Raw genomic sequence first — 23,526 nt, 5'->3', positions numbered from 1 at the left:
TGGAGTCATGGTATGGAGTTTATGAAGTGGAGCTTATGACATGGATTCATGATATGGAGTTTATGAAATGGAGCTTATGACATGGAGTCATGATATGGAGTTTATGAAATGGAGCTTATGACATGGAGTCATGACATGGAGTTTATGATATGGAGCTTATGATATGGCGTCATGATATGGAGTTTATGGTATGGAGTTTATGATATGGAGCTTAAGATATGGTGTCATGATATGGAGGATGATGATATAGGTCATGATATGGACTTTATGATATAGAGTTTATGATATGGAGTCATGATATGGAGTTCAGATGGCAGTAATACAGTCGCGTGTGGTTATGGTTTCCTCTGTGACACTTCAGCATCTGGCATATATTAATGCTCCCAACACTCTGAAGCTGTTCAGTAGCTTCACTAGAGAAAGAGAAGTGCTCAGTTTTAGGAGGAAAAACATGACACCTGTTTTCACCAAGCAGTTTCTAACATTACAGCAATGCTGAAGCTATCTCAGTGTTCCAGTATCTGCTCTTCTGGAAATAAACAAACCAGACCTGTTAGAAACCAGCCATCCTGTTCGGCTGTGCTAGGCAGACACTGTTCCTCACACAGAACGTAAACACCACCGCTCTTCTGAATCTGCATATGCTACCCCTGTGAGGAGCCAGTGTGAGCAGACACCCCCAGGACGCAGCATTAGTAGAGACTGAAGACATCACATCCCAGCTGCCATCAGGCTGAAGCCAATAAGCAACTTTTACTGCCCCATGCTGAGCCACAGACATCCTGTCTGTGCTGGTAGTGGTGCTGCTAGATGTAATGCGGCTTATCCTTCTTTATGCTGCATGCTTTTATTCTTTATGGTGTCGACAATGTGTGCTTGGGTCATTTCTGTTGCCTACTATTCCTGCAAAACCCTATTTCCAAACCATATGTCTCTTAAGGTCATGATAAAGTTTAGGTTTCATCTCTATGACAGCCCAAGCAGGCTATGCAGGTACAATCCCCATCCTCCGCTTATGCTGTTTATTTGAGCTGTCTGTCTTTTCATTTCAGCTTCAGTGGAATTTATTGGCCGGACAGTACATTTCTTTTGCCAGATCGTGACTGCTGGGTGCAGGCTGTAATTATTTAATTACTTTTCTCTCATTCGCTCTTTGTTCACCTCCATTTCTCAGTATTGCTGTGCCCGCGGGTTTGGACATCTTTGGAGAATGGCCGGGTAGCGGTGAGTCCACCGGGGCCGCCGGTGGAGGGCGTGGTGCTCCATTACAGCTGCCATGATGGCTTCATCCTGGAGGGCAGAAACATCAGCCACTGCACCAAGCTGGGCAAGTGGGACTCGCCCAAACCCACCTGCCTCTGTGAGTGCCCCGCTCCCCTCACGTCTAAATGAGATTTGCCATTAGATAGTATTACACAATAGGACTGTGTTAACCGTCCCAAGGGAAATTCATGGCTAGTGCAGAAAACAATGAGGATCGTACACAGTCCCACTAACAATAACACAACATGCAACCCGTTAACTGGATTTCCAGTTAGAGTTCCAGTCTACGTACAGTAGTCTAGAAATGGAAAGGCCAGCACAGAAAACACATTTTACAATATTATCACAGTGAACTGGGGCATTCGGGTGGCGTGGTGGTCTATTCCATTGCCTACCAGCACTAGGATCAGTGGTTCGAATCCCCGTGTTACCTCTGGCTTAGTCAGGTGACCCTACAGATACAGTTGACCGTGTCTGCGGGTGGAAAGCTGGATGTGGGTGTGTGTCCTGGTCACTGCACTAGTGCCTCCTCTGGTCGGTCGGGGCGCCTGTTCGGGGGGAATAGTGTGATCCTCCCACGCGCTACGTCCCCCTGGTGAAACTCCTCACTGTCAGGTGAAAAGAAGCGGCTGGTGACTCCACATGTATGGGAGGAGGCATGTGGTAGTCTGCAGCCCCCCACTGGATCAACAGAGGGGGTGGAGCAGAGACCGGGACGGCTCAGAAGAGTGGGGTAATTGGATACAATTGTGGGGGAAAAGGGGGAACCCCCCCCCCAAAAAAAAGTACAGTGAATAGCATTTACACAGGCAGGATGTTGTGTGTTGTTGTTTTTGTCGAGCCACTGCACACCAGTGCATTTGGGTGGAAGACGTGCAAATCAAATCCAAGTGTTGGACTGATTCTTTCTTGTCGAAATGTGCATTGTTATAGCAAACGCCCCTACGGGCAGCCGAGCTACACTTAGCATTCGCTAGCGGTTTAACTCGGTTGGAGACAACATGTGAGAGGAGACTGCTAACGGCAGTATGAATAACGCTTCACTCCCGTGGTGGCTCAACTGCTAGGCAGCAAATTACCAACCTACCAGAAGTAACCCACAGAAGTCTCCGGAAGGAACAGAGGACGGAAGTGAACGCCAGAGGAAAAAAATAATGATGATTTTATTTATATGGTGAGCTAGCCTTTCTCTATGGTGTTAATAATAATAAAGTAAAGTTAATAATAATAAGAATAAAGTTAATAATAATAAAGTAAAGTTAATAATAATAAATTAAACTTATATTGACATCTTCTGGTCAGCATGGTCCAGTTTTCTAGTGCTGATCTTTACAAAGTGCTTTACTAACGACAAACCAGGTGAGAGCAGTAAGAACGGGGTAAATGATAAAAGATGAGATAAGTTAATAAGAGGCAGGCAGAGCAGTTGAGCAGAGCTAGTTACGTAGAACGCCATACGCCGCGGACACCCATAGAACATGAAATGTAACCAGGCTTAACTCACATGGACGCAACAGACTGAGAAAGGGAAACAGGAACCAGCCGTAGGAACCGTTAGACACGTGCCAGTCTGTAAAAGTGACTCTAACCGAGTGTTTTAAAACATGGTACCGACTTTGCAAGATGTTCAACGTTATATATTATTCCTTAAATAGCCAGTACAATGCATATAGTATAGGAGCACAAGTAGTTTTGATAAAAGGGTTTAATTGTTAAGGGGAATTATGTATCCCCATAACCACTACACCATGGGTGTTTTCCTGACAACCAGTAAGAAGTACAGTTGGCCAGCCTCGGTAGAGAATAACGTGAGCACTGCCGTCTAGTGGACCTCTGCTGTAAATACAATGGCTCAATGGCCATCTGCGAGGTTTTTTTTTCTCCAAATAGTTTCCATAAAAGCTTAAAAACTGAAGAAAACGGGAAAGACCACAAACTGTTTGCTTGTTTAAGATTACATCCAGATAAGGAAATGGCATTGCAGCAGAAAGGAGAAGTGGAAATAGTCATCAAGATGAAAAACCAAGAATGAAATAGGTGTAAAGACATCCAAAGGAGTTGAATCAAGTGCAACTGGACTTGGTATAGTATATCCGTGAAGACGTTTCACCTCTCATCCAAGAGGCTTCCTCAGTTCGTGCCTTTCTGACTAGACCAAGCTAGTCTGACTGGCTGCTGATGAGACTCAGTATTTATCCTCTAGGAGTCGTTGTCAGAGCTATAGATGTCCATGGCTCTTTGTGATCCGATGTTTACCAACGCCCGTCGCTAACACAGCCATAGATATGAGTGGCTCTTTTGTGTACCAATGTTTGGCCGTGCCCGTCGTTATCGGAGCTATTGATATGCGTGGCTCTCCTGTGCTCCGATATCCAGCCGAGCCTGTCGCCATCAGAGCTATTGATATGCATTTGTTTAGCAGCAACGGTCGTTGGGGGTGTTAGTTCGACTTCGTTAGTGCTCCATTCAGTGGTCATGAGAGTGGTTGGAGCCGTTAGTGAGCGACTGTTGTTCTTGGAAGCTAGGCTTCTTGAGTCTCCTGGGTAGAGATGAAAGGACGGCATTGTAAGTGGGAGATAGGTGGTGACGCAGACCTCCTCCTCTGTTGAGGGATGGTTTTTCCAGTTTCACATAGATGGCTTCCTTCACCCCTCTTTCAAACCATCTATCTTCCCTGTCCAAAATGTGTACGTTGCTGTCCTGGAAGGAGTGTGTCTTCTCCTTTAGGTGTAGATAGACTGCTGAGTCTTGTCCTGAGGAGTGTGGCCTTCTGTGTTGGGCCATCCGTTTGTGTAGTGGTTGTTTGGTTTCTCCTATGTATAGGTCAGTGCAATCCTCATTGCATTGTACAGCACACACCAGATTGCTTTTCCGGGTGTGTGGTACATGGTCTTTGGGATGAACCAGTCTTTGTCGGAGTGTGTTGCTGGGTTTGAAGTATACCAGGATGCGGTGTTTGTTGAAAATTCTCCCGAGTTTCTCGCAGACCCCAGAAACATACGGGATGACTGTGCTCTTCCTTCTGTTCCTTTTCTCCTCCTCGCTCACCTGGTTGGTCTTTCTGGAACGTGTTGCAGTTTTCACAAAGGTCCAACTGGGGTAGCCGCAGGTTTTTAAAGCTCCCCTCAGGTGTTTGTGTTCTTCCCGTTGGGCCTGAGTGCTGCTGGGCACATTGTCAGCTCTGTGTTGCAGAGTTCTGATGACGCTCAGTTTGTGTTCCAGAGGGTGGTGTGAGTCCAAAAGTAGATATTGGTCTGTGTGTGTAGGTTTCCTGTAAACCCCAATGTGGAGGCTCCTGTCTTCCCCAATGTGGACGTCACAGTCCAAGAAGGGCCAACTGTTGTTCTTTACGTCTTCCCTTGTGAACTTAATGTTCTTGTCCACTGAGTTGATGTGTTTGGTAAACGCTTGCACCTCTTGTGTTTGGATTTTGACCCATGTGTCGTCCACATATCTGAACCAGTGGCTCGGAGATGTTCCTCTGAAGGAGTTCAGGGCCCTGTGTTCTACCTCTTCCATATATAAGTTGGCCTCAATGGGAGATACTGGTGAGCCCATTGCACAGCCGTGTTTCTGTCTGTAAAACTGGCCCCTGAATTGGAAATATGTAGTGTTCAGGCAAAGGTCCAGTAGTTGGCAAATCTGGTCTGGGCTGAGGTTGGTCCTATCGTGGAGAGTGTCGTTCCGTAGCAAACGTTGCCTCACAGTTTCCAAAGCCTCCATGGTTGGGATGCAGGTGAATAACGAGGTCACGTCGTAGGATACCATGGTTTCATCCGGTTCCAGTTTTATGCCTTGGACCTTGTCCACGAAGTCAATGGAGTTTTGGATATGGTGAGGTGTTTCGCCCACTAAAGGGGTCAAGATGTTGGCTATATGTTTGGCAATTTTGTACGTGAACGAGTTTATGCTGCTGACGATGGGCCTGAGGGGGGCTCCATCTTTATGGATCTTATGGAGTCCATATATGCATGGAATGTTATCTTGTGGGTAGAGACAGTGGTATTGTATCCGGTCAATGGTTCCTCCTTTCTGTAGTTTCTGTAGGTATTGTATTATTCTCCTCTTTAACCACTAGTAGGATTGCGTCTCAGAGGTTCATAGGTGTCGGTGTCACTGAGTAATGACGTGATCTTGGCGTGGTAGTCTGTTGTGTTGAGGATAACTGTGCATCTCCCCTTATCTGCTGGAAGGATAGTGATGTTTTCATCCTTGCTCAGGGCTGTCACGGCTTTCCTTTCCTCCATGGTTAGGTTGGAAGGAGGGAGTTTCGCATTGGACAGAGCTGCTGATAACTTTAACCTAAGCTGTTCCGCCTCGGTTTCCGTTAGCTTGTTTTTCCTTATGGCTGATTCTGTGGATGTGATGAGGTCCACTATAGGTAGTTGTTTGGTTCTAACACCCCCAACGACCGTCGCTGCTAAACAAATGCAAATCAATAGCTCCGATGGCGACGGGCCCAGCTGGACATCGGAGCACAGGAGAGCCACGCATATCTATGGCTCTGTTAGCGACGGGCGTTGGTAAACATTGGATCACAAAGAGCCAAGCATATCAATAGCTCTGACAACGACTCCTAGAGGATAAATTCTGAGTCTCATCACGAGCCAGTCAGACTAGCTTGGTCTAGTCAGAAAGGCACGAACTGAGGAAGCCTCTTGGATGAGAGGCGAAACGTCTTCATGGATATATACCAAGTCCAGTTGCACTTGATTCAACTCTTTTGGATAACCATGACCTGGATGAATGAGAACATTCACAGACAGGTGTAAAGATAGGGTTAAAAAAGAATATAATGTGAAATTACAAAAATGAAAAAAATCTCAGCTCTAGAGCATTGCACCATGTTGACCAGATGTGTGGAGTCATGCCGATGTAAAAGACTACAGCATATATTCAGCATATATTCTCAGTTCAGACAGCAATACCAAGTCAACACTGATGAGGACTATACAAGCCCCTAAGACAGGACAAGTTGTGAATTATGTGCTACAATTGGAACAATATAGCAATAATGTCGTGTATAAAATAGAAAAGTAAAAATATCATGCAGTAAATATTCAAAGGCACAATCTGTAATAGCACACGCCGAAACATGAACCAATCTCACCATTGGATTAACATTATGAAGTTGTTTGAGAAATGGAAACAAGGGACACCCTTAAATGGAACTTAAAGTGATGCCACATTGGGTGATTTTCTTGTTCGCCAGGATAAAGTGAATGTTTATGAAGGCTGCGCCCAAAACCACATATTACCTACTTCTTACTACATGTGTGTGCTATCTTCCAATGTACTATTAGTATGAGAGTTAGCATGTATTGTATTGTGTAGTATGTATGTATATTAGTATGTGAAGCTTCCTGTACTAGGAAACCCACATTCCGTGACCCAAATGGTCAACTGATTAGTACGTTCGTGTCCATAGTCTGTGACCATATATTGGATGTTTAGAGATGACGGCTGAGCGGGGTTATCTTTATCCAACTTGGATTTACTTTTATTAGAATCCATACCGCTAAATTAGCCTTGTTAGCCTTTTCAGGCAGTTCATCTAGGAGATGGACAACTCTGATTTAAGACCTCCGCTGCCTTGCGGGTATACTCGTCTACGGGAAAGGCTTCAGGAAGAAACCCTGAGGAAAAATCTGCATCTGTCTCCATTGCCAGTCGTCTTGCTAGTCTTGCCACTGGTACAGATGTTTACCCAGGTGGTCTTGGATGAGAGAGTGGGGTTGATGATGCGCAACTCTTCCTCACTTTAATCATGGCACAAGTCATCAGTCATCCATCACAGGATGATTAGATGGTCCTCGTCGCTGCGACGGACAAATAACGAGTATGTGAGTAAATAGTGCTGTTTGGACATACTACTTCATCACAGAGCCACGCCACTTCCTTTCAGCTCTTTGTGGATTAATGACAACACACTGCCAAGTCAAGTCAAACTTTATTACCCCACCAGGGGAAATTTGGTTGCAGCCAGGTATATAAAAACACATTCATCATAAAAAAACAATCACACAATGCAATAATCTAGACAGGTCACAGAACGGTACAAATGTGAGATCACGTCAAATAAAGACGGTGCAAAAAACAGCTGAATGCCGAATACATAAAGTGCTTAGGTGCAGAGATCACATGTGCAAATTCAGGCTACTTCCTAATTGCTGTGCAAACAAAAGAGACTTTGTGTCTTTTTTCCTCTGAGCAGGACTCTTGTGGCCTGATGGCAGGAGCTCAGGCTCCCTCTGCAGGGGGTGATCAGGACAGTCCAATAGAGGCTGGGCCTTCCTTTGGACCTGCAGATTGTAGAGGTCAGAGAGCTGCAGCTGAATCATCCCAATAACTTCACTGGCCACTTTGACAAGACGGCCAAGCCGGTTCTCACTGACAAGATTCAGGTTCCCAAACCGGGCCACAATACAGAAGGACAGAACAGACTCGCTGAATCTCCTGTAGCACAGAGTCACCAGTCTAGTGCACACATTAGAAGACTTCCTTTTTTCAGTTAGTACAGACATTGTTGGACCTTTTTAGAAGTTTTATCTACACTTGGCTGGAAGCTCAACTTGTTGTCAAACATGATATCCAAATACTTGTAATTGTCCACCAGCTCAATTTCATTCTCCTCAGTATCTGTCAGTTTTGGGTTGGGTGCCGACTTCCTAAAGTCAATGATCATGTCCTTGGTTTTAAACACAGTCAACTCGAGAAAAGAATCTTTACACCATGTATATGGCCCATGACCTAGTCCCTCTCCTTCCAGGAGGCTAAGTATAACAGACACGCAGTCATCAACTACTGGCCCATGACCTAGTCCCTCTCCTTCCGGGAGGCTAAGTATAGCAGACACGCAGTCATCAACTACTGGCCCATGACCTAGTCCCTCTCCTTCCAGGCGGCTAAGTATAACAGACACGCAGTCATCAACTATTGGTCCATGACCTAGTCCCTCTCCTTCCAGGAGGCTACGTATAACAGACACGCAGTCATCAACTACTGGCCCATGACCTAGTCCCTCTCCTTCCAGGAGGCTAAGTATAACAGACACGCAGTCATCAACTACTGGCCCATGACCTAGTCCCTCTCCTTCCAGGAGGCTACGTATAACAGACACAAAGTCATCAACTACTGGCCCATGATCTAGTCCCTCTCCTTCCAGGAGGCTAAGTATAACAGACACACAGTCATCAACTATTGGTCCATGACCTAGTCCCTCTCCTTCCAGGAGGCTACGTATAACAGACACGCAGTCATCAACTACTGGCCCATGACCTAGTCCCTCTCCTTCCAGGACGCTACGTATAACAGACACGCAGTCATCAACTACTGGCCCATGATCTAGTCCCTCTCCTTCCAGGAGGCTAAGTATAACAGACACGCAGTCATCAACTACTGGCCCATGACCTAGTCCCTCTCCTTCCAGGAGGCTACGTATAACAGACACAAAGTCATCAACTACTGGCCCATGACCTAGTCCCTCTCCTTCCAGGAGGCTACGTATAACAGAATCATCAACAGACTTTGTAATGTGTCTGTTCTGGTATTTACTCTGGCAGCTGTTTGTGTAAAGAATACAAAGGAGGGGAGACAGAAGACATCCTTGAGGTGTACACAACTTATTTGAAAGGACACCGTTAACTCTGACACATTGTGACCGGTCTGTCAGAAAGTCTAAAATCCATCCAGTGACATTAATATCAAGATTAAAATGGAAAAGAAGTTCCTCTGCAAGCAAATGTGGCTTAAGAGTATTAAAGGCCGAGGAAAAGTCTACAAACAGAAGTCTGGCGTGAGTCAACAGACCCTCAAGGTGATGATACAAGTAGTTCAGCAAGGTCACGGTGGCCTCCTCTGCCGGCCTTATAAGCAAACTGTAGGGGGAAACTTCTACTGGTGTGTCGACCCGCATCTTTTTTTCAAAATGTAAAACTAAACAAGGTTTGCACCACTTTCTGCTTAGCAGAGTGAAAGCCTAAATTTGAACCATTCTGCTTGTAGGATTTTGTATTGCCCTTCGCCATCGTTGGCTGTTGTGGTAAATTATCGCAATGCATCGTGGGATATTCATGCTAGTGTATAGTGTCCAATGTTTGCATACAAATTATCAGGAAGCAGTATGACATCTGGGTATTTTTCACGTACTATGTGATGCATACTATAGTTTTGGACATACTACAAATACTCGCATACTATTTTGGTGTACTAAATGGGATGCTAGTTTGTATTAAATGGGATGCTACTGCTACTACTACTACTACTTTCGGCTGCTCCCGTAAGGGGTTGCCACAGTGGATCATCAATTTCCATTTCTTCCTGTCTTCTGCGTCTTCCTCTGTCACACCAGCCACCTGCATGTCCTCCCTCACCACGTCCATAAACCTCCTCTTTGGCCTTCCTCTTTTCCTCTTTCCTGGCAGCTCCATATTCAGCATCCTTCTCCCAATATACCCAGCATCTCTCCTCCACACATGTCCAAGCCATCTCAATCTTGCCTCTCTTGCTTTGTCTCCAAACTGTCCAACTTGAGCTGTCCCTCTAATATACTCGTTCCTAATCCTGTCCTTCTTCATCCCTCCCAGTGAAAGTCTTAGCATCTTCAACTCTGCCACCTCCAGCTCCGCCTCCTGTCTTTTCATCAGTGCCACTGTCTCCAAACCATACAACATAGCTGGTCTCACAACCATCCTGTAAACCTTCCCTTTAACTCTTGCTGGTATCCTTCTGTCACGAATCACTCCTGACACTCTTCTCCACCCACTCCACCCTGCCTGCACTCTCTTCTTCACTTCTCTACTGTACTCCCCGTTACTTTGGCCGGTTGACCCCAAGTATTTAAACTCATATGCCTTCGTGACCATTCCACTGTCCTCCCTCTCATTCACGCATAGGTATTCCATCTTGCTCCTACTGGCTTTCATTCCTCTTCTCTCCAGTGCATACCTCCACCTCTCCAGGCTCTCCTCAACCTGCACCCTACTCTTGCTACAGATCACAATGTCATCCGCGAACATCATCATCCATGGAGACTCCTGCCTGATCTTGTCCGTCAACTTGTCCATCACCATTGCAAACAAGAAAGGGCTCAGAGCCGATCCTTGATGTAATCCCACCTCCACCTTGAACCCATCTGTCATTCCAACCGCACACCTCACCATTGTCACACTGCCCTCATACATATCCTGCACCAATCCTACATACTTCTCTGCAACTCCCGACATCCTCATACAATACCCAACCTCCTCTCTCAGCACCCTGTCGTATGCTTTCTCTAAATCTACAAAGACACAATGCAACTCTTTCTGGCCTTCTCTATACTTCTCCATCAACACTCTCAAAGCAAACATCACATCTGTGGTGCTCTTTCATGGCATGAAACCATACTGCTGCTGCTGATCATCACCTCTCCTCTTAACCTAGCTTCTATTACTCTTTCCCATATCTTCATGCTGTGGCTGATCAACTTTATACCTCTGTAGTTGCTACAGTTCTGCACATCGCCCTTGTTCTTGAAAATCGGTACCAGTATGCTTCTTCTCCACTCCTCAGGCATCCTCCCACTTTCCAAGATTGTGTTAAATAATCTAGTTAAAAACCCCACTGCCACCTCTCCTAAACATCTCCATGCCTCCCCAGGTATGTCATCAGGACCAACTGCCTTTCCACTCTTCATCCTCTTCATAGCTGCCCTCACTTCCTCCATGCTAATCCACTGAACTTCCTGATTCACTATCCCTACATCATCCAACCTTCTCTCTCTCTCATTTTCTTCATTCATCAGCCCCTCGAAGTATTCCTTCCACCTTCTTAGCACACTCTCCTCGCTTGTCAGCACATTTCCATCTCTATCCTTGATCGCCCTAACTTGCTGCACATCCTTTGAAGTTTGGTCCCTCTGTCTAGCCAATCGGTACAAGTCCTTTTCTCCTTCCTTAGTGTCTAACCTGTCATAAAACTCACCATATGCCTTTTCCTTTGCCACCTCTGTCTTTGCTTTAAACTGCATCTCCTTTTACTCCTGTCTACTTTCTTCATCTCTCTGACTATCCTACTTCTTCTTTGCCAACCTCTTCCTCTGTATACTTTGCTGTACTCCCTCATTCCACCACCAAGTCTCCTTGTCTTCCTTCCTCTGTCCTGATGACACACCAAGTACCTTCCTAGCTGTCTCCCTCACTATTTCTGCAGTGGTTGTCCAGCCATCTGGCAACTCTTCACTACCACCCAGTGCCTGTCTTACCTCCTGCCTGAACTCCACACAACAGTCTTCCTTCTTCAACTTCCACCATTTGATCTTCGGCTGTGTCTTCACTTGCTTCCTCTTCTTGGTCTCCAAAGTCATCCTACAGACCACCATCTGATGCTGCCTAGCTATGTTCTCCCCTGTCACCACCTTGCAGTCTCCAATCGCTTTTAGATGGCGCCTTCTACATAAGATATAGTCCACCTGTGTGCACTTTCCTCCACTCTTGTACATCACCCTGTGTTCCTCCCTCTTCTTGAAATATGTATTCACCTCAGCCATTTCCATCCTTTTTGCAAAATTGACCACCATCTGTCCTTCCACATGTTTCTCCTTGACTCCATACCTTCCCATCACCTCTTCATCACCCCTGTTCCCTTCACCAACATGTCCATTGAAGTCCGCTCCAATCACCACTCTCTCCTCCTTGGCTGCCCTCTCCACCAAGTTGTCCAACTCACTCCAGAATTCTTCTTTCTCTTCCATCTCACACCCAACTTGCAGGGCATATGCGCTGATAACATTCAGCAATACACCTTCAGTTTCCAGCTTCATACTCATCACTCTGTCTGACACTCTCTTCACCTCCAGCACACTCTTGACATACTCTTCCTTCAGAATTACCCCTACCCCATTTCTCCTCCCATTCACACCATTGTAGAAGAATTTGAACCCACCTCCGATACTCCTGGCCTTACTCCCCTTCCACCTGGGCTCTTGCACACAGTATGCCTATCTTTCTTCTTTCCATCGTATCAGCCAGCTCTCTCCCTTTACCAGTCATAGTGCCAACATTCAAAGTTCCGACTCTCACCTCCACATGCCTATCCTTCCTCCTCTCTAGCTGCCTCTGGACATGCCTTCCCCCTCTCCTTCGCCCAACAGTAGCATTAAATGGGATGCTAGTTTGTATTAAATGGGATGTTAGTTTGTACTAAATGGAATGCTAGTATGTATTAATTGGGATGCTAGTATGTATTAAATGGGATGCTAGTTTGTTCTAAATGTGATGCTAGTTTGTATTAAATGGGATGTTAGTATGTACTATAAATGGGATGCTAGTTTGTACTAAATGGGATGCTAGTTTGTATTAAATGAGGTGCTATTTTGTATTTAATGGGATGCTAGTTTGTACTAAATTGAATGCTAGTTTGTACTACATGGGGTGCTGGTTTGTACTAAATGGAGTGCTAGTTTGTAATGGGATGCCAGTTTGTATTAAATGGGATGCTAGTTTGTATTGTTCGTTGTAAATGGGATGCTAGTTTATGTTAAATGCTATGCTAGTTCGTATTAAATGGGATGCTAGTATGTACTAAATGGGATGCTAGTTTGTATTAAATGCTATGCTAGTTTGTATTAAATGGGATGCTAGTTTGTATTAAATGGGATGCTAGTGTGTGATTTCAGATACAGCAAAAGTGTGAGAGCAGAAGTGGGACAGACAGCTGTTGCGTGCATTAAGTGTGGATTGTGCCTTTATTTCTATGCAATAGGATACACATCGCATGTACCCATATAAATATTGAAATACTATACATGGGAATAAAAACTGCTCATTGAAATAGATTAAACCTAACTTCACATATGCGTCTGATATTACATAATCTAAAACTCGATCAAATCGCTGAACATTCTTGGTCCAAAATACGAACGAAGACTTGAAGTTGGGTAGTGCCATCAGAACCAGAATCGTTTTCTGTTCAAATAATCAGGTTGTCATTGTACTCATGCAGACTGCATCAGTTCTGCAATTAGTTGTCATGTAGCCTACTATGCTCTGTAATACTCCGGTTGTTGACGGTTTCTATCAGTTTGTGACTTGATACATGTAGGTACACACAAGTCATTTGGTCGATCAGACAGGCATCAACAGTTACTCGTATTCTTTTTTGGTTTTGGTTTTTGTTTATTAATTTACATATATAAAAATTAAAAAACGATAAAATATATAATTGGAAACCGAATGTGAAGGAGAGTTGCCTAAAAAGCCTGAAGGGGCTTGAAAGAAAAGCAGCATTCTCCAGGCGGCATGCTGCAGGAAACAGTTACAGCAAAGCGGTGTGCACAACTTGTGTGTACCTATCAGTAATGCCACACAGCAGAAGCTGTGCTATTCACAACAACTTAAGTCAGGTTTCTTGCCATCTTTCTCCTGATTTGTATTTTTGTCTTTCAAAATGTACGCATATGTCTGTGAATGTTCTCATTCATCCAGGTCATGGTTATCCAAAGGAATTGAATCGAGTGCAACTGGACTTGGTATATATCCGTGAAGACGAAGCTTGGTCTAGTCAGAAAGGCACGAACTGAGGAAGCCTCTTGGATGAGAGGCGAAACGTCTTCACGGATATATACCAAGTCCAGTTGCACTCGATTCAACTCCTTTGGACAACGTACGCATACTTTTGTACCTGCCATGTACAAGTCACACTGCCAGGATCATGTGGAGGTTTTCTGCTCGGGTCATATGAGGAACTCAGTTCTCTGTTCCGTTCATAAGGACGTGTATGAAGGCACCACAGAGTGGATTCCTGTGGTAGCGAAGTACATGATACAGCACAACTTGCATAATGTGTTACTGTCATCTGGTGGAGTGAAATTATAGGACTTATGAACAACAATGTGTATGAAAGGTGTGCCAGAACTGTGCATTACATCAATATGTCAATGAGTACAGAGGCTTTTGTGAAATAAGATAATGAAAGCCATGATCAGATGATTTGTTGTCTCTGTTGCTGCCTGGATGTTCCTGCTTTCACACCATTGTTTGATTCACTGATTAACTCCTCCTTTCTTTTCTATTTGCTTGCCAAAGATGACAGAAACTATACAGGTAGGAGATTTCCGACCTCATCTCTTTATCATGTCTTTTCTGCATAGTTAAAGGAATAGTTTGGATTTTTTTGAAGTGTATCTCTATACTCACCACCAATGTAGTACACAGGTAGGTTTCATTTTCACAGTCATCCATCGATTTCTTGATACTGGACACAGCTCCAGCGTGCCTTCTGCTTTTCTATAGATAGTGCTCTTCCAGTTGCAACAGCCACTCGGAACACTTCACGATGAATGAATACCTCGCCTTCACGCACACTCATACACCGAGGCGGTGTCAGCCATGCAGACAACCACGCAAACAACCAGCTCATCAGGAGCTCTTAGGTGAAGTGTCTTGCTCAGGGACACCTCGACATTTTTGCAAGGAAGAGCCAAGGATCAAACCAGCAACTCTTCAGTTACCAGATGAGCTGCTCTACCTCACAGCTAATGCCACCCACAGTGGGGGACCAATCCCCAATTCTTGTTCAGTGAAAAAACCCCCCAAAAAAACCAACAACACCAGTGGTCAGCCAAAGCTGACCTGATGCTACAGCAGTCTATCACAGCAGATTTCAAAATTCATGTTGGTTTTGATTCCAGTTTACATTCCATTACAGTTACAATTCCAAAAAACACCGCTTTACTCCCTCGTAATGCTTACTCTGTTGTGGTGGACACAGTAAACATCCTGCTGGTTGTCTCTTGTAGGCTGTGTTGTAGGAATGAACCCGGTAGGAAACAGCTGTAAAAAAGTGTACATGTTTGAATTTACCATTCGAACTCACTATGATAGACTACTATAGCATCTTGTTGGCTTTGTCTGAACTGTGGAGTGTTTTTCACACTGAACAAGAGCTGTGGATTTGTCTCCATTAATGACGTTAAACTGTAGATGACGAGCTGAATCTCGTGTCCAGCATGAAGAAACGGAAGAATGGCTGTGAGGATGATGCCCACTCATGTACTACATGAGTGGTGAGTGTGAAGTAGAGATAGACAAAAACAAAACTACTCCTTTAAGAACTTCTTTCTACCTGTAATAATTGTGCTGAGGCTGTCGTGCACATGTTGAACACAAGGTGGCAGCAGCTTCTAATAATTTAAAATGAGGCCAAACTCATGGCTCTGTTTGGGGCAGCAGGAGCCTCTAAGCTTGAGAAGCTGATGAGTTGTAATAGGAAGGTTGCCAGTATGAATCCCCAGACCAGCTTGGAAAATCTGAGTGGGAAAACCAGAGAAATGTTCTCCTTTTTACAGCTGATGCTGTTTAACCTCCAGGATAACCTTTCTTGCACAAGAGCTATCGAAACCGATAACTGATACGTCATGAAATGTAAACTCTGGTTACCAGCATAATGGAAATTAACCAGCTCATACTCAGGAAATCATGAAAAACATGTTTATGGGGAGGCTTAAACAAGGGATTGTATAAAAACGCTCTTCCACAGGAAGACCCTTCATATTTAAATCCCAGTATGCACTGTGAGTCTTCTTTTTTTAGTCTAGAACTTCTTTATCAGCGTTCTCAGGGTCAGGTATGTAGAAAATGTTCAAAACTGACCTGTCATAATCATCACAATCACTGATCATTACCCATCACACACTTTATGATGCTGACATTGTTGAAATTATATTGTTCATTGGTTAGCAACTGGGTGAAAGGCAGGGAGACATCCTGGACAGGGTTGTCAGTCATTTATCAACCGACATCGGACAGAAGCCAAGCCTTGTATCTGCTCTTTCAACAAATTACACTTCAAGTTTCAAGGTTCAAGATTGACTTTATTGTCCCACAAAGTGGAAAATTTGGCTTGGACTTTCACATGTGCTACATCCATAGAAAACAGACATTGCACATAAAAAATATGCACAGGTGTTAGTAAATAAAGACATACAGCAAGGTTCCTAAAAGCACATATAACAAGCAGAAAAACCACGATCAATAAAAGCAAAACTGCACAAATCCCCCAAAAACTGTCCATCTTGGCCTCGTTCTTATCTTATCTGCAGCTATTTAAAGTTTTGAAATTAATTTTAAAATCTATTTTATTTGCAACAGTGGACCTGAACCTAATGTCAGAAGGCAGTAGCTGATACTCAGCAGGTAAGACATGGGTTGGGTCAGTAACCATCCTATTGGCTTGCTGTAGAGTACCCTGTTCATAAGTACACTGTAAGGATGGATATCTTACCCCATAATCTTCCATGCAGTCTGCATCAGTCAGACCAGTCAGGACTTCAGCCGCACAGAGAGGTTACCAAACCAAGCCATGATGCTGTATCTGAGAAGGCTCTCTAAGAGGCAGACCAGTCTGGACTTCAGCTGCACAGAGAGGTTACCAAACCAAGCCGTGATGCCGTATCTGAGAAGGCTCTCTAAGAGTCAGACCAGTCTGGACTTTGCTTGCACAGAGAAGTTACCAAACCAAGCCGTGATGCCGTATCTGAGAAGGCTCTCTAAGAGTCAGACCAGTCTGGACTTCAGCTACACAGAGAGGTTGCCAAACCAAGCCACGATGCTGTATCTGAGAAGGCTCTCTAAGAGGCAGACCAGTCTGGACTTCAGCTGCACAGAGAGGTTACCAAACCAAGCCGTGATGCCGTATCTGAGAAGGCTCTCTAAGAGGCAGACCAGTATGGACTTCAGCTGCACAGAGAGGTTACCAAACCAAGCCGTGATGCCGTATCTGAGAAGGCTCTCTAAGAGTCAGACCAGTCTGGACTTCAGCTGCACAGAGAGGTTACCAAACCAAGCCACGATGCCGTATCTGAGAAGGCTCTCTAAGAGTCAGACCAGTCTGGACTTCAGCTACACAGAGAGGTTACCAAACCAAGCCGTGATGCCATATCTGAGAAGGCTCTCTAAGAGGCAGACCAGTCTGGACTTCAGCTACACAGAGAGGTTACCAAACCAAGCCGTGATGCCGTATCTGAGAAGGCTCTCTAAGAGGCAGACCAGTCTGGACTTCAGCTGCACAGAGAGGTTACCAAACCAAGCCACGATGCCGTATCTGAGAAGGCTCTCTAAGAGTCAGACCAGTCTGGACTTCAGCTACACAGAGAGGTTACCAAACCAAGCCGTGATGCCGTATCTGAGAAGGCTCTCTAAGAGGCAGACCAGTCTGGACTTCAGCTACACAGAGAGGTTACCAAACCAAGCCGTGATGCCGTATCTGAGAAGGCTCTCTAAGAGGCAGACCAGTCTGGACTTCAGCTGCACAGAGAGGTTACCAAACCAAGCCACGATGCCGTATCTGAGAAGGCTCTCTAAGAGGCAGACCAGTCTGGACTTCAGCTGCACAGAGAGGTTACCAAACCAAGCCGTGATGCCTTATCTGAGAAGGCTCTCTAAGGCTGTCTGAGAAAAGACACATGATTTTTTGATCAACATCATGAACTCTAAGGCCTTGTTCAGACTGCTAGGCCAAATCCGTTTTATGGCATATCCAGATTGTATCCAGACTGATTTTAGAAAGTCTGAACAGCAAAAGCGACGGGTGGTGGTGGGTTTTGCTTAAAGGGTGGAAATGGCAGTGGTGAATACATATTTCAAGAAGAGAGAGGAACACAGGGTGATGTGTAAGTGGAGCAAGCTGCACACAGGGGAACTATATCTTACGCAGGAGGCGCGATCTGAAAGGGATTGGAGACTGCAAGGTGGTGACAGGGCAGAACGTAGCTAGGCAGTATCAGATGGTGGTCTGTAGGATGACTTTGGAGATAAAAAAAAACCCCACATGAAATACGATTTTTTGCCAGTCAGATGTTAACCGCATTTAGAGATGATCTGAAATGTGATTCTAACTGGATTTCTACAGATGCGCCTCAGTCCGGACGTGCTGGCCACTCAAATCACATTTCAAACTGTCTTTTATGTCACTCAAAACGTGACACAACGACGTCAAAGCCAGAGTGACGGAAGTGGAGTCCGCCATGACTGCAGCACTGAACATCGCAGTGTATACCGTGGTTCTACTGTCATACATCCATTGTGTATACCAGCCTCCTCCATCGCTGGGTTTGTCTGGTGCGACGGAGGAGTTTTGCACCACAATTTGACAGCGTGGTTGTTTGGAGGGTGAGATGATGGGTCTCCATTTCCCATACTTCTGCGTTGGTAACCTGCGCCACCAGCGTACGTAGTTACTCACGCCTACGACGTTACTGCAGCAACTCATGCAGATAGGTTGGTGATGTGTGAACACTCCCAGTCTGATCTGATCACTGCAAATCACAGTGTGGACAGTCTACCTTAAAGGTCTGATTTGAGAAACAAATCTGATCTGCCTGCAGTCTCAACAAGACCCAAGTTGACGTAGGAAGTGCAGTTGTTGTAATCTGCTACAGTGACTGTCCACATGGCTGTCCAGGTTAATGAGCCGTCTATGAAAACACCCAGGTACTTGTAGGAGGAGACATGTGAGATGGGGTCATCGTGGATGGCCACAGGCCTGTGGTCGCCAACTGCCCTGGGGTCAAACACCATCTCCTCACTCTCTTTAACATTCAGGACAAGGTGGTCGTCATCACACCATTTTACAAACCTTTGCATCTCTGAAAAGTAATAACAATAATAATATATTAATGATAATAATAATGAATCTTATATAGTGCTTTTCTAACACGCAAAGTGGCTTTACAATAAACGGGGGGAAACAAGACGACAGACAAACAACACAGACATACAGGGGTGGATGGGAAGGGGGGCAGACATACAGGGGTGGATGGGGAGGGGGCCATTCATACAGGGGTGGATGGGGAGGGGGCCAGACATACAGGGGTGGATGGGAAGGGGGGCAGACATACAGGGGTGGATGGGGAGGGGGCTACGAGAGGGAGAAGCAGCAACCACACACGACGTCAGCAGTACTCTCCCACTTAGACACATACAAGCTTGATACTAATACTAATACTAAACTTAATGAAGAGTAGTGAGTCAGATGGATGGCTGTTCGTCAGAGCTAAGATGGCAGGATTGTATCTTCTTGAGAATTTAATGGCGTGAACGAAGGGGTTATAGCTTCTATACTTGTCAGTGTATAGAAAGGACAGGTGAACAGGGCAGTGAAAGGAACAGCTCCTTCCTATCTCCAGACAATGGTCAAGCCCTACCCGCTCAGAGGCCCTGCTGCCGATCGACCCGGTCCCGGCTCGGTTCTGTCCTGACCCCACAGTGGTGGAATGAACTCCCCACTGACGTCAGCACAGCGGAGTCGCTGGCCATCTTTCGGCTCAGGTTGAAAACTCACCTCTTCAAGAACTACTACCCTGTTACTTGTTCTTAGCACTTATTGTATTCACTCATTTAAAAAACAAAAAAATCTCTTTCTTGCACTTTAGCACTGGTTTTGCTCTTAGACGCTTGTTTAGATGCACTTGTGACCTCTGATGACCAGTAGTTCCCCTGATCTCCTACGTTACATGATGCTCTTATTGTAAGTCGCTTTGGGTAAAAGTGTCGGCTAAATGACTGGAATGTCATGTAATGTCATGTCATGTAATGTGAACTGACACAGCCCTGGGGGGCCCCGTGCTCATGGTTCTAGGTTCTGAGAGTACCATTACCACTGCCCTGTTCACAACTGGTTAAAATGAGTGGTACCATCTAATAATGAGCGTGGACATTAAGGTCATTCAGCGTCTTGTTTAATACAAGACAGCCCAATCTGTTAATGAAGAAGCTTGTCTGACCTTAATGTCCACAGGGTGACCTTAATGTCCACCCTGTGGACATTAAGGTCAAATAAGTTTCAAATTTAATACAAGACAGCCACATCTATCAATCAAGAAGCAGAATGACCTTAATGTCCAGCCTGTGGACCTTATATATATGCAGAGTGTTGTATCTCCCTGTACACAGGTGTCCATCATTAATCTTTGTCCTGCCTTCAGCTTGTCCAGAATGCTGCAGAATGGAAGAGGGACCACATCACTCACACCGCTCCTGTGTTGCGGTCTCTCTGCTGGCTCCCAGCTCGCTCTAGAGTTGATTTTAAAATGTTATTGTTTGTTCTTGAAGCACTACATGGGCTGGCTCCGTCCTTTATTTCTGACACCCCTCCTCCGCCATTTCACCATGATGTCACTCAGATCCCACTATTAATGTATTAGCCTACAGATCCTAATATTCCATATTACCAGATCCTAATATTAATGTATGAGCCTACAGATCCTAATATTCCACATTACCAGATCCTAATATTAATGTATTAGCCTACAGATCCTAATATTCCATATTACCCGATCCTAATATTAATGTATTAGCCTACAGACCCTAATATTCCATATTACCAGATCCTAATATTAATGTATTAGCCTACAGATCCTAATATTCCATATTACCAGATCCTAATATTAATGTATCAGCCTACAGATCCTAATATTCCATATTACCAGATCCTAATATTAATGTGTTAGCCTACAGATCCTAATATTCCATATTACCAGATCCTAATATTAATGTATCAGCCTACAGATCCTAATATTCCATATTACCAGATCCTAATATTAATGTATTAGCCTACAGATCCTAATATTCCATATTACCAGATCCTAATATTAATGTGTTAGCCTACAGATCCTAATATTCCATATTACCAGATCCTAATATTAATGTGTTAGCCTACAGATCCTAATATTCCATATTACCAGATCCTAATATTAATGTATTAGCCTACAGATCCTAATATTCCATATTACCAGATCCTAATATTAATGTATTAGCCTACAGATCCTAATATTCCATATTACCAGATCCTAATATTAATGTATTAGCCTACAGACCCTAATATTCCATATTACCAGATCCTAATATTAATGTATTAGCCTACAGATCCTAATATTCCATATTACCAGATCCTAATATTAATGTATTAGCCTACAGATCCTAATATTCCATATTACCAGATCCTAATATTAATGTATTAGCCTACAGATCCTAATATTCCATATTACCAGATCCTAATATTAATGTATTAGCCTACAGATCCTAATATTCCATATTACCAGATCCTAATATTAATGTATTAGCCTACAGACCCTAATATTCCATATTACCAGATCCTAATATTAACGTATTAGCCTACAGACCCTAATATTCCATATGATCAGATCCTAATATTAATGTATTAGCCTACAGATGCTGATATTCCATATGATCAGATCCTAATATTAATGTATTAGCCTACAGATCCTAATATTCCATATTACCAGATCCTAATATTAATGTATCAGCCTACAGATCCTAATATTCCATATTACCAGATCCTAATATGAATGTATTAGCCTACAGATCCTAATATTCCATATTACCAGATCCTAATATTAATGTATTAGCCTACAGATCCTGATATTCCATATTACCAGATCCTAATATTAATGTATCAGCCTACAGATCCTAATATTCCATATTACCAGATCCCAATATTAATGTATCAGCCTACAGATCCTAATATTCCATATTACCAGATCCTAATATTAATGTATTAGCCTACAGATCCTAATATTCCATATTACCAGATCCTAATATTAATGTATTAGCCTACAGATCCTAATATTCCATATGATCAGATCCTAATATTAATGTATTAGCCTACAGACCCTAATATTCCATATGATCAGATCCTAATATTAATGTATTAGCCTACAGATCCTAATATTCCATATGATCAGATCCTAATATTAATGTATTAGCCTACAGATCCTAATATTCCATATTACCAGATCCTAATATTAATGTGTTAGCCTACAGACCCTAATATTCCATATGACTAGATCCCAATATTAATGTATTAGCCTACAGATCCTAATATTCCATATTACCAGATCCTAATATTAATGTGTTAGCCTACAGACCCTAATATTCCATATGATCAGATCCTAATATTAATGTATTAGCCTACAGATCCTAATATTTCATATTACCAGATCCTAATATTAATGTATTAGCCTACAGATCCTAATATTCCATATGATCAGATCCTAATATTAATGTATTAGCCTGCAGATCCTAATATTCCATATTACCAGATCCTAATATTAATGTATTAGCCTACAGACCCTAATATTCCATATGATCAGATGCTAATATTAATGTATTAGCCTACAGACCCTAATATTCCATATGACCAGATGCTAATATTAATGTATCAGCCTACAGATCCTAATATTCCATATTACCAGATCCTAATATTAATGTATTAGCCTACAGATCCTAATATTCCATATTACCAGATCCTAATATTAACGTGTTAGCCTACAGACCCTAATATTCCATATGACTAGATCCCAATATTAATGTATTAGCCTACAGATCCTAATATTCCATATTACCAGATCCTAATATTAATGTGTTAGCCTACAGATCCTAATATTCCATATTACCGGATCCTAATATTAATGTATTAGCCTACAGACCCTAATATTCCATATGATCAGATCCTAATATTAATGTATTAGCCTACAGATCCTAATATTCCATATGACCAGATCCTAATATTAATGTATTAGCCTACAGATCCTAATATTCCATATGACCAGATCCTAATATTAATGTATTAGCCTGCAGATCCTAATATTCCATATGACCAGATCCTAATATTAATGTATTAGCCTACAGATCCTAATATTCCATATTACCAGATCCTAATATTAATGTATTAGCCTACAGATCCTAATATTCCATATTACCAGATCCTAATATTAATGTGTTAGCCTGCAGATCCTAATATTCCATATGACCAGATCCTAATATTAATGTGTTAGCCTGCAGATCCTAATATTCCGTATTACCAGATCCTAATATTAATGTATTAGGATCTGTGTGGCATAAGCCAAACGCCTCACGGTTATTAAACTGAAAGTGAAATTTGGTTCTGCAGAGTGAGGTGCTGGTAACTTTTCGGGGCATGTGCAGATCTGATTCTCCAAAAGGCATCAGAATTAAGATAATGTACAAAGCAGAGTAAGTAATTGGAGGATTGATGGAAACTCCCAACTCTGTTTTCCCGCACTATGCATGCGTCAGTTTAGACTTTGATTTGATTCCAGATGGTTCCATTCAGGTGTTTACACGGCAGTTGCAATGATCACATTATTGCCTTGATCTGATTAAAATCAACAAGTTGCCTGGAAACACAACTCTTACTGAAGTGTGCTTCATGGATAATAATCCTGTGACTGAGCTCATGGGCCAA

The 23,526-nt window shown here is 43.5% G+C and overlaps 1 protein-coding gene across 2 annotated transcripts in view; it reads left to right on the top strand.

Moving 5' to 3' along the window:
* Nucleotides 1-23,526, top strand: part of gabbr1a (gamma-aminobutyric acid (GABA) B receptor, 1a) — a 257,938-nt gene that overhangs the window by 12,006 nt on the left and 222,406 nt on the right. Inside the window, exons 4-5 of one of the 2 annotated variants that reach the window (XM_056286387.1) lie at nucleotides 1,175-1,360; nucleotides 14,328-14,345. In XM_056286387.1, the coding sequence (XP_056142362.1) occupies nucleotides 1,175-1,360; nucleotides 14,328-14,345 (204 nt within the window). Of the gene's footprint in view, nucleotides 1-1,174; nucleotides 1,361-13,375; nucleotides 13,385-14,327; nucleotides 14,346-23,526 lie in introns of both variants that reach the window. The other variant, XM_056286388.1, reaches the window with a different exon arrangement.

The sequence above is a fragment of the Lampris incognitus genome, chromosome 9, assembly GCF_029633865.1.
Source record: "Lampris incognitus isolate fLamInc1 chromosome 9, fLamInc1.hap2, whole genome shotgun sequence".
Lineage (NCBI taxonomy): Eukaryota > Metazoa > Chordata > Actinopteri > Lampriformes > Lampridae > Lampris > Lampris incognitus.
Note: the sequence above shows the minus strand (reverse complement) of the source record. Positions and strands in the feature narration are given on the sequence as shown.